Source organism: Rhincodon typus, unplaced genomic scaffold (assembly GCF_021869965.1).
Source record: "Rhincodon typus isolate 14 unplaced genomic scaffold, sRhiTyp1.1 hic_rhity00001948, whole genome shotgun sequence".
In the NCBI taxonomy this organism is placed as follows: Eukaryota; Metazoa; Chordata; class Chondrichthyes; order Orectolobiformes; family Rhincodontidae; genus Rhincodon; species Rhincodon typus.
In genome coordinates, this window is record NW_025967586.1 from 13,370 (window position 1) to 25,000 (window position 11,631).

The 11,631-nt window shown below is 37.9% G+C and overlaps 1 protein-coding gene across 1 annotated transcript; it reads right to left on the minus strand.

Moving 5' to 3' along the window:
- Nucleotides 1-217: 217 nt before the first annotated feature.
- On the minus strand, nucleotides 218-11,438 carry LOC109937905 (NXPE family member 3-like; the record flags this gene model as incomplete). Its single annotated transcript, XM_048592868.1, has 3 exons — nucleotides 218-762; nucleotides 3,992-4,201; nucleotides 11,365-11,438. Coding segments are annotated over 3 exons (829 nt in total), but the record flags the coding sequence as incomplete, so codon positions are not given.
- Nucleotides 11,439-11,631: the final 193 nt, after the last annotated feature.

Below are 11,631 nucleotides of genomic sequence, written 5' to 3' on the forward strand. Positions count from 1 at the left end.
CCAGTATGTCACATTCACAGGTTTTACTGCTCTTTTTTTGAAGTCATGCTACCAAGGGAGAGCCCCAATGGAAATAACTTCAATTCATATTAAGTTAAGACGTTCCAAACTTTAGAAGTTTTGATGGCATTGTAATTTTTCATTGTACATTAAATCAATTGAAATTTCATGATTACCAAAAACTACTGGAACAAATCTAAAATAGCATTTAACTCTTTTACAATGGACACACATATGAAAGAAACACATCTACTTCATTCTTTATAATGATCCTCCTGGGGTGTAATTCATGAGGCAGGTAATGTGCTAGCGTCATCTCCCAGGCATCTACAAATGCCACTTTGATGCCCTCAAACATCTTTCTCATCACTAAGTCAAGTTGATAGGAATACCAGTCACTGTTGTAGAGACTGACTTCCCGTGGAAGGGCCTGGACATTGGCAGTTTTTATTACAACCACTGTATCTGGGCTCCTTCCCAGCAATCGTAGAATTGACTTGCGGACATTCTGGAGCCTTCGGATGTATGGTTCAACTGGAAAAGTGTTGAAATGACACCAAATGGTGAAGGCTATAACAGTGTTCTTTCCACCTTTAATATCATCCAGTTTATTTGCGATGAATGGTAGGTCCTGATTTGAAATGGGGAAGATTCGAATCGGTGGGCCATGAGCATAATATTCCACCTTGATCTTGTTGTCTATATCCAAAGCAAGATGTGGGCCAGTATTTTTAGAATTGCCAAGATCAAACTTCCTCAGACCTAAAACAATACAGTACAATTAATGTCACATTATCAAAATGGATTTCATATATTCCAGTCACACCAGCCCACCCCAATCAATCTTCATTCATTGATGCTAGATGCCCCACACCATACTGCATCATTATATTATCACAAGCATTAATCCTGGTATTTTTCACTGAACACAGAAATGTCTTTACAACCATAAAGTGGAATATCTAGCTCAACTTGTTTTAAACAAATCATCTTTTTTTGATACATTCATATGATGGAGCACATATATGCTGTGCTTTCATTGACTATCTTCATTGAGAAGTCATAGCTTTGTTCTCTTCATTTCCCTTCACTGATGGATTTGCAAGCAATTCTGTACAACCTCCATCAGTTCAGTCAAGGCAAATAAGTAACATCATTCTTAGGATGCCTACTTTCTATATTTATTAGAGAATTTATAAGACAGTTTTTGTTTCATTTGATCCTGAAGATCTGTATGAATTCATCTTGTCATTTATTGTGATATACACAAGGTGAGAAGTAGATGCTTTCCCAAATTTACCTTCAATTCAGACTTTCCACATGGCTTTTGGGAGTTTGCTCTGTAATCTATTATAAGGAGATCATAAGGAAAGTTTCTAAGATCCTCTTTAATGCCCTTTACACACCCCTTAAGTTAATTCACTTCTAAAGATGAGTCTATTGAAAACTTCAAACTTAATTTTTTCTGTACATTAGCTTTACGTTATACCTTTTACTATACAACAGTAGTGCAATTTGAAAATAAGAATCAAGGAAGGCAATAAAACCTAAACAATACAAACTTAATAAGGATGCAGAAACAGAGATGTGGGGATTCATATACAAAATTTTGAAAGTGAAAGAACAAGTTGATGAAACTATTAAAATGCATACCGAAGTATAGCATAACAAGGCAAGAAAATTATGCTAATCCCCTTCACAAAACACTAGTTAGCATATTGTAGGTAGGATAATCAAAAGAGATGTGTTAGAATAATACCACAAATATGGAACCTCAGTTATATGGAAAGACTAGAGAAACTGGGGTTGTTTTCTTTGGAGCAGCAAAAGTTAAGTGGTAACTTAATAGAGATGTCCAAAGTTATCACAGGTTTTGCTACAATAAGTAAAGGGAAGTAGTTTCTACTGACAAATAGGTTTGTACCCAGTAGACCTTTTAACTAAATGATCTCTAGTAAGATAAAATGATAAGAGGAATGTGTTCTTGTGCAGTAAGTTGTTATAGTCTGGAGTGCATTGCCTGATTGGATGATGGAAGCAGATTGAAAGGAACTTTCAAAAGGAATTTGGATGCTTATAAGAAAAAGAAGAATTTGCAGTGCTATGGGAAAGGATTTGCAAGTTGGACTAATCAGATTGCTTTTACAATAAGCTGTTCCAGTACATTTACAACAATGACACCTACCCAGTTATTTCCCAGTTATATCCTGTAGGAAAATGTTAAACAAATCCAATCCAGTCAAATACCACTCTATCAGATTATTTTTGATCATAACAAAAGTGATGGAAGGGATCATCAACAGCATGATTAAGCTGCATTTGATAGCTATAATTTGCTGACTAAACACTCAGTTTGGATTCTCCCAGGGCCACTCAGCTCCTTACCTCATTACAGCCTTAACATGGATTTAAATAATCTGAAATACAGAAATTAGTTGAGAATGACTGTCTTTATTATCGACGTCACATTTGACCAAATATGGCATCAAGAAATCCTAGCAAAACTAGGGTCAATGTGAATTGGAGAAAACTCTCCATTGGTACTGAGTACAAAGGATGATGGTTGTGGTTGTTGGAGGTCAGTTATCTTGGCTCCAGGGCACCTCTGTAGTATTAGGGGCATACCTACACCAAATGGACTGTAGAGTAGTTCAAGAAGGAAGTTCAAAACAACCCTCTTACCTCAGCATGAGCAATAAATGCTGGCTCTGCCAGAGATGCCCACATCCCATGAATGAATAAAGAAAGACAGCCGTGCACATAGATTAAATTATCACCTCTATTGCTGTAAATTTCTGTGTTTCTTTGACTCTGATAAATCAATGACAAGAGAAATCATTACAATAGGTAGCAGTCTACTCAGGCAGGGAGGGCATATCCAAGACTTTTGATAAGATATTCGTTGTCACTCACTGACATTGACAATGGGAAACAATGCAATTAGGTTGGTCATTGATTTTACAAAATATCCAATTTCACTTTGCTTTAAAATTAATTTTCCTGCTAGATGGATTAGGTTATAATTATCCCACATATGCCTATATCTGAAGTGAGATTAGAAGGTGGAGAAGGAGGGCTCTTATGCTGCAGTGAGCCGACCTCTGAGCCAGGTGACCTGGGCTCAGTCCCATCCTGCTCCAGAGATGTGTTGTAAAATCTCATCTCTGAAGAGATCGATTAGGAAAATATCTATAAGTCCAAAGAACGTGCTAAACTGCGAAATATAAAATACGTAGAAGATGGGGTCCAACTGGATTACTGTGTGAAGAGCTCATGTAGCCTCATTTTCACATCATATCTTCTATCCTTAGTTTTGTCGAATGCTTTGATTTGCTGCTGTGTATAAGCTATGTAAAACTATGTAAAAACATTTACAGCATTTGGGGAGACATGGAAGCTTAGGTGTTGAAACATAATGACTTCTCTAATATTGAAGATTCCAGGTTATAAAAACCAAAGTTTTAACAATGGCATATTTAATGGCTGGCGTATTTGGGAAATAGTGATGGAAAATTGCAACAAAATTTTATCACAGAAATTAAGAGGATTAGCAGGAGGTTTAAGATGCCTAATAAGAAATGTAACGTAAGAAGAGCCATCCCAGACTCAAAATTTTAACACTGTTTCTGTCTCCAGAGATACTGCCAGACCTACTGAGTTTCTCCAGCATTCTCTGTGTTTATTTCAGATTTTTAATGTACTATTGTTGATTGCAGAATCCCAGAAATGTCAATGCAGGAGGATGTCATTTAACCCAGCAGCACCATCTCCATGCCAAAGTTATTTGTACACAACCTATTTACAAAGTATGGCATATGGATTTTGCCTTAAAATGTACTGTGCACAAATGACTATTCATAAATTTAAATACTCAAGTTGTGATATGCTGATTGAGGAGTTTACGAAATTTAGTTTGAGACTGAGATATAAATAACATGTAAAGCAGGTTCTAACACAATACAAAAATACCAGAGCAATAGCTGAGCCTAACCTGACACAAACTGTGTCAAATATTCAAACCACTGACGTATAGTGGAATCTCCATGAATATGAACATTTTTTCCGCGGAGGCAGTCTGTGATACTTGCAGGAGTGTCAAAACGTCGGGTGTTACAGCTTGTTGACATCCACTGGTCCTGATAATAAAATCCAGAAGGTGAAAGCAGAGGCTTGCCAGGGACACAGTCTCCGAGATCTTTGCCTGAGAATTGAAAAGGCAAGGCTAAAACATAAGCTAAGACAGGTGAACACTGATACAGTCCTTAAACATCTCTCAGTAGAGAATGAGAAAAATATTACATTTAAGACTAAAGACTTTTCCTTGGAAATTCTCAACTGCCTCAGTATTTTGCATTTAAAGTGATAGGTAACAATGACTCATTAGTAACAATATGTTCAATAAAAGTGCTGGCAGGAATTTTCTGAACTCTTCCCACGTTTTAAGAAAAGCTTATTGGGAAATCTTAGAGACCACACAATAATTTCACAGCCTGTTGTAGGGAAGCTCAAATTAGGAAATCTGATCACTGGAGTAATTGTTTACTTCTTAGGGACTGCTTAAACAAAACATGCCAAAAGACGTACATGTTAAGACAAATTGCTTATTTTAAAGTCAGGCGTGTATTTCACAAAAGGGTCCTTTTGTTTTTCAATCTTCTGCTTGACACTTTAGCTCCATCTTTAGTGGCTTGCCACCACCTACTCCCAGTCACATTCTACTGTGGGATCACTTCCACTCCAGGGAAACTGCCTGATCTGAAGCATTCAAACACAGTCATAGTGTCACTTTTTTGAAGAAGGCCACTTGCCCTACTGAGCCCATCCAGCTCCCCACAAAGCATTCCAGTCAGTCCCACATTTTAGCCCTGGATGAAGAAGTCTGGTTCACCATCGCTTCATTGACTGAGAGGGATTGAGGGTTTTTGGTCCCATTGTATTTTATTGAGGTAACAAGTGGATAATGAGAAAAGTATGGAGGCAGAAGGTAGTACAAAATTCTTTCTCACGTAACCCCTTGTCAATTTGCCCAAAACCCTAAATCTGTGTCTCCTAGTTCTTTGTCAGTTAATATGGACAGCCTTTATCTACCATATCTAAACTTGTCATAACCTTGTACATCTCTATCAAATCTCTCTTCAATTTTCTTTGCTCCAAGGAGAACAATCCTAATTTCTCCACCCTCATTCTCAGAACAATTCTGGTAAACCTACTCTGCACCTTTTTAAAGAACATGCTTTTTCTTTTTCTCATTCCCTCTGAAATGTACTCTTGATTATTCACTTGGTCACGTTGCAGCCACAATTCAGTAAAGCCTAACCTAACCTATTTATTTCCATACTTTCAATGAATGTGCCATCAATTCATCTATCTTGCTATGAATGAATTCAGATGAAAGAGCCTTTCATTCTTTTTTTTTTACCATTTTCTCTATTTTGACACAAAGTGTTGGTTTGCACTTTCCTAATATTAGTCTGGCTGGATGATGCTTCCAGAACTTTATATCTTTCAAATTTCTAATAAAAACATAAAGCCAAACATATTAACATTCATCAGTTGTGAAAATTGTTTTTAGCATGGATTCATTTTAAAAATATATATATATCTAGATATGGTATGTGATTAAATTAAATTCAATAAAAGTCCAAAGATGCGCAGGCTAGGTGGATTGGCCATGCTAAATTGCTCATAGTGTTCGGGGATTGTGCAGGTTAGATGGGTTATAGGGGGATGGGTCTGGGTGGGATGGTCTGAGAGTTGGTGTGGACTTGTTGGTCGAAGGGCCTGTTTCCACACTGTAGGACTTCTTTGAAAATATTCAAGTTAAGGAAAAGGACGAAATAATGGACTCAATTTAATTTACAATATGAGAAGTTTGCTACTTTTTAAATGTTGCTGTCTTTGCCTTCCGGTTTATGCAACTGTATGTAATAACCTTGAATCAGAGCCAAGAAAAAGGTTAAATCATATAGGAACAAGTGGATACCAATTTTAATAAAGGAAAGAAATATAAATCTGAAAGTCAGATGGGACCATGGATTGATACAAATCTGAGGGTTTGCATCTGTGTATTGCATCAGGAAATGCGTAAGAAGATTGATATTATTTTGGATTATTCCCATTGGTAATGTTGTCATAAGTCATTATAAGACCAGTGGAATGTTTAAAGTGACTCAACTTATTGCAGGTTAATGTATAGTTTTTAAACTGTCAGATGATATAGAACAGAGGTAGGGTGTCTGGAAAACCCCAGGTAAACTAGTACTGAAGTTGGGATGGATTGTAGAGCTCCTTGTTATAATGTTATTTCATTCTAGATGGGGAAAACTTCTAAATCCAATGTACAGTCCAATTGATAGAGCTCAAAAAGAACTCATTCTCAAACAGAGGAAGTTCATGTATTATGGATCACTGATAAATATTTTGGTGAAGAAAATTCTTCCAGCACTATCCAAAATGATTAACATTTGAGATAAAATATTGGTACCTGCTGGGATTCATCTATTATAGACATTTAAATAAATATTTCTCTCTAAAATGATATCATGTGGCAGTTGAAACTTTTGTCCATTCAATAAAGCTCCTTTCTTAAATGTTATCTCTATATTCCATCACAACACTTTTTCTGAAGTGCAATATTACTTACAGCAGCAAAATGTCACTGCTATCTTTGGTCACCATAGCATCATTGAATGATCACAGAGGAAGACTATTCAACCTGCTAGGTCTGTACTAGTTCTCTGAAGGAATAATTCACTTGGAGACACTTCACACCCTTTGACAAAATGCTGCCCATTTTTCATGGTCAGATAATTGAATTAAGATCCCTCTTAAATTCCTCAGTTGAACCATCTCCTTTACACTCACAGGCAGTACATTCAAGATTCTAACTACTCATTGATTAAAATAGTTCTTCCTGTGTCACTTTGTTTCTTTTGCCAATGACCTTAAATTTGTGAATTCTGATTCTTGACATTTTCACCAATAGGATCAATTTCTCTCGATATATTCTATCCAGACCCCTCATGATTTTGAATAGCACTACCAAACCTCCTCTCAACATTTTTTTCTTCAAGGAGAACAGTCCCAACCTCTTCATTATCCATAAAACTAAAGTTCCTCATCCCAGGAACGATTCTTATAAATCTTTTCGGCATTCTGTCTAACATCTTCGGATCCTTCCTGAAGAGTAGAGCTTGAAACTAAATACAGTACTCAAGGCAAGGACAAAGCAATGTGTTATACAGTTTTTGCTTTTGTACTCCATGCCATAGGCTTTATTAAACAGTCACTCAATCTGTTCTGCCACTTTCAATGATTTCATGCCATTAAGAAATATTTCTTCCTCTTTTCAAAACCTTGGAGTGTCTTCAGATTTAGGAAAGACGCCTTCATAAAAGTCACCACAGTCTTGCCAGATCGCAGGGCTGCTCACTCATTAGAGAAATATACTGCTTGTGGTTTAACCTGAAGGTGACCATGCCTCAGGTAAAGGGAGGGTTTGAGGACAGTACTTATGATAATGTCAGCCAGTGGAGGAACTGAACTCACTGTTGGCATACAGTGCAAATTAGCTATCCAGCCAACTGAGCTATCTTCATAGGCTTTTGTTAAACAATAACCTACATTTATTAAATCCCTACAGGAGTGGTTAAATCTAAGACAATGGCCCAAATCTTCTGATCTGGGTCAGAATCACTATTTCTAACCCAGATCAGACAACTAATTGTCCACTTACATTTATAATCTTGCAGTTTCTAGTCTTACGAATCTGTTTTGTAAGTAAGGAACTTAACTAACAGAAATAATTATTCCTGAAATTAGTAAACAGACATAAATTGGCTAAGTTAGAAGGAACCCAGGGTGCGAGCAACTTCACCACACTGCATCTCTTCTCCTGCTCAAGTAATGCATTCTCCTTCTGTTTAGAAACGTAAATCGATCATGGAACGCACAAACAAGAACAGGATAATCAACCCGGATATGGATGGTTCTGGCTTGAACGGTTGTGGGGTGGGGAGTCATAAAAATATAAGTCTAATCTGTATTGGGAACACAATATTTTACAGCTGGATGAATACACTGGAAACACTTGCTGCTAAGAAACTTGTCTACTGAGAAGACAATTATTTATGGAATGTTTTCAGTTTTCTGCAATAGATGTTGTAATGTAATCCATGGTTTAAAAGCTTGTACTTTTTGAGACCAAACCTAATTAAGAAACAAAACTGACCTTTCCAGTTCCTAAGCAAATGAAAAGTGAAACTGAGACTGGGGGTCAAAAATTCTGAAGATACTGAAACCACAAGAAAAGAACAGATCCATCAGAGATCAGGTGAAGATGATTCCAATGAGGCAGTACAAACAGGCTGAAGAGACTATATCCAAAGGCTGAGATTAGGCAAATATCCAGTGGCTGCAGCTTTTTCGTTACTTGAGGATGCCTTTGGTGAAAATACACCATCCACAACATTCTAAGCAGAATTGAGGAGGATCTGTTAATATGCGCCATGTTTTAGCTCAGACCATGCTGGGGGAATCCAGGTTTATCATATGCTGCTGCGGGCAGGGTATCCCTCTCCTAGAAAGTCCCAGAAAGACAGGAGCTGAAATTCTCCATGAGGAAAACAGAGTCTGAAGGGCTTTATGACTAAGATTGATGACGCATATACTGAATGGACTGCTGAGCCAATTTGTAAGATTAGTCTTGGTGTATCTGCAATTTAATGTGCAAGTGTACTTTATAATCAACCACAATTTGCCTGTTAATTCATGTTTTGACTTATGTTGATTCTGAGGTTTAGAGTACAAGACATAAATTAAGATTGGAATTAGCATTCCCTTGTTTTGACTCATTTAAACTAAAAATTCTTCTGGTTTAAACTTCAGAATCACTTGGCTTAATTTTTTCATGAAATTAACAAGAATTTAGAAGTTACTGATTTCTACTGACGCTAGTACCATGTATCAACTAGTTACAATGAAAGACATCCTGATCTTTATATGATTCTTTGTTCCTCTGTTTTAAAGCAATGCTTGCTCTAGTTCATGAAAAGCCATTCAGACTTTTGTATTTTTTACATTGTTCTATACGTTTCAATTTTCATCATGTTAATTTTAAATGTTTTATGAATTTCTCCCTACCTCAGTTCTTTTCCTATGACAGTAATATGGTGTTCCAAACTGCCTAGCCAGAAAAAGTATTTTCTCAGAATGTTCTTTGTCAAACCCTTTAGGCATGTTTAAGGGGGTGTACTTGCAGGTGGGTGAAGGTATACAGTGTCAGGGTAGTGAGTGAGAGGGTAGATTGGGTGTGGCATTCAGTGGGTGTGCAGGGAGGGGATTGGGTGTGGGATGGTTCCGATCTGGGTGTAAGGGCAATGGTTGGGTGCTAGATATTGGGGCAGTAGTCAGGGTGCTGTCAGATGTTGTGGATGTGGGTTTTGGTGCCCTAGATGGCTGGAAGTTGAGCAGGGGTTGATCAGGTGATGGGGAAATGGTAAGGGTGTGGGGAAGTTCAGCGCCGGCTTTAAGTGTGATTGGGTGTTAGTCTGGTCAGTGTGAGAGATTGGGGTCATGGTGGTTGGTTACCTCAGTTGGCTGGACAGCTGGCTTGTGATGCTGATTGATGCTAACAGTGTGGGTTCAATTCCTACACTGGGTGAGCTCAATGTGAGGGTCCTGCCTTCTTGACCTCATCCCCACCATGGGCACAGTGACCCTCAGGTTAAACATACTGCCTGAAGACTCCTACTTTATTCTTAATCATGTAGCCCTTTTTGTAACAAAAGCTAACATACCACTTAGCTTGCTAATTTTCCAATCGCTCGCCATTCCAAAATTATTCTTAGGTTTCATTTTCTACTGACCCAACCCAGCTATGTCTTTGTGCCATCTCTTTGCATTCCCCTCCCATTTACTTTCCAATTTAACATTAAAACATCAGCAAAACTGAACAGGTTATATTCAGTCCCATTCCTAATACTTCACTATGGTGTATGTGTAGCTGTGGTTCAGGTACAGATCCTTGCTGTATAGAGTTAGTTACAGCCTGCCAATCCAAAAATACTCATTTATTCTTCCTCACAGCTTTCTGCCCGTTAACTGATCCATGCCAATTAATTACCACTCAATTGAATGAGTCTTAGCCCATCTATAAACGTCTCGAATTCTACACTTTTTTCTACACTTTCTTTTGATAATATACATTATATTCTTTTTCTGATGAAGGGTCTAGGCCCGAAACGTCAGCCTCTCTGCTCCTATGATGCTGCTTGGCCTGCTGTGTTCATCCAGCCCTGCACCTTGTTGTCCCACATTATATTCTTATCTGTTTCTATTCCAATTCACCTCAGTTGTAAACAAGTTTAGATGACAGCTCTGAAGTTCATGTAGTTATCTAATTTAACAACATTCAGCAGAAGATTTCGACCATTTGAACAGCCTAACTTCAGCAAGATTTTGTCCACAGGCAACGTTGTGACGTCCAGATCGATGTCTCCGCTCCCCCGACCCACCCCACCCACACCCCCTGACCCCCGATGCAATGTATGATTTGATGGGATTATATCCAGTCAAATCCCGAGTTCAATAATTATTGAATCTTCTTTAAATTCAACCTGTTCTGATGTGTTATTACGCGGCTCTGGTGCAGGTGAGGTTCAAACTCACGCCTTCTGGATCAGAAGCAGGAGCATTACCAATGCAGCACAAGAGCCTCTGTGTCTGATTCTGACATTACAGAATGCAAATGAAATCAAAGTTTGGTGGGACGCTTGCCTTCCATATCAAGTCAATTATTGGCTGGGCTTTAGTGCTCTGTGTACTAACTGCTATAGCAGGAAGCTTCAGTGACAATTAACTCACTGCCCCCACCAGTGAGAAAGCTCACTTGACTGAACACTAATTAGGTACTGTGCGGATCTGTTCTTCACCTTTCCGGCTGCTGGTAGAATGTCATAACAACAGGAAGAAAGTAGGCACTCCGTCTATTACTTCGCCTTTTCATCTTACCAAACTCCCATGCCACGCTGTCCCTAGAGGCCTGGTTAAATCGAGCTCATTGCATGGAATGCTGTAGGGATTCCACAGTAACAATAGATGTATTGTAACCGTAGCAGTATTACTCAAATGAATACAAACTTGTCGAAGTAAAAAAGATTTGTCGGAGAACAAACCTATTCACACTAAACGAGAAGAGTATACAAGAAGATTAAGCTCGGTAGATAATAAATGAGGCAATTCATTAAATTATACTTAAACAAGAGACCAGAAATGTTTGAATGTTGGCAAAGAACTACCTCCTGTTCCATCTAATATCTGATACTGTCTATCTGCTCATCAGCACAATATTTATACTTCTCTTACCTGTATGAGGTGAAGGCTTTACAGTTACATAATTCAGGCCACTGGGCAATATGCGTTTCTTGACATTGACTCCACTGAAATATATTATTGTTATTATTGCATGTTAAGTTACTGTTACATCTTCATGAAAAAATGATTATCATGTACGATTTAAAAGTACAATTTAACTTGTTCCATTCCTCAGTAATCTAAAACATAAAGGTTTGGTTTAAAATTATTTTCATAGAATGGCTTCAGATATCACTCAAGTTCTTGGCTGGTCCAAAT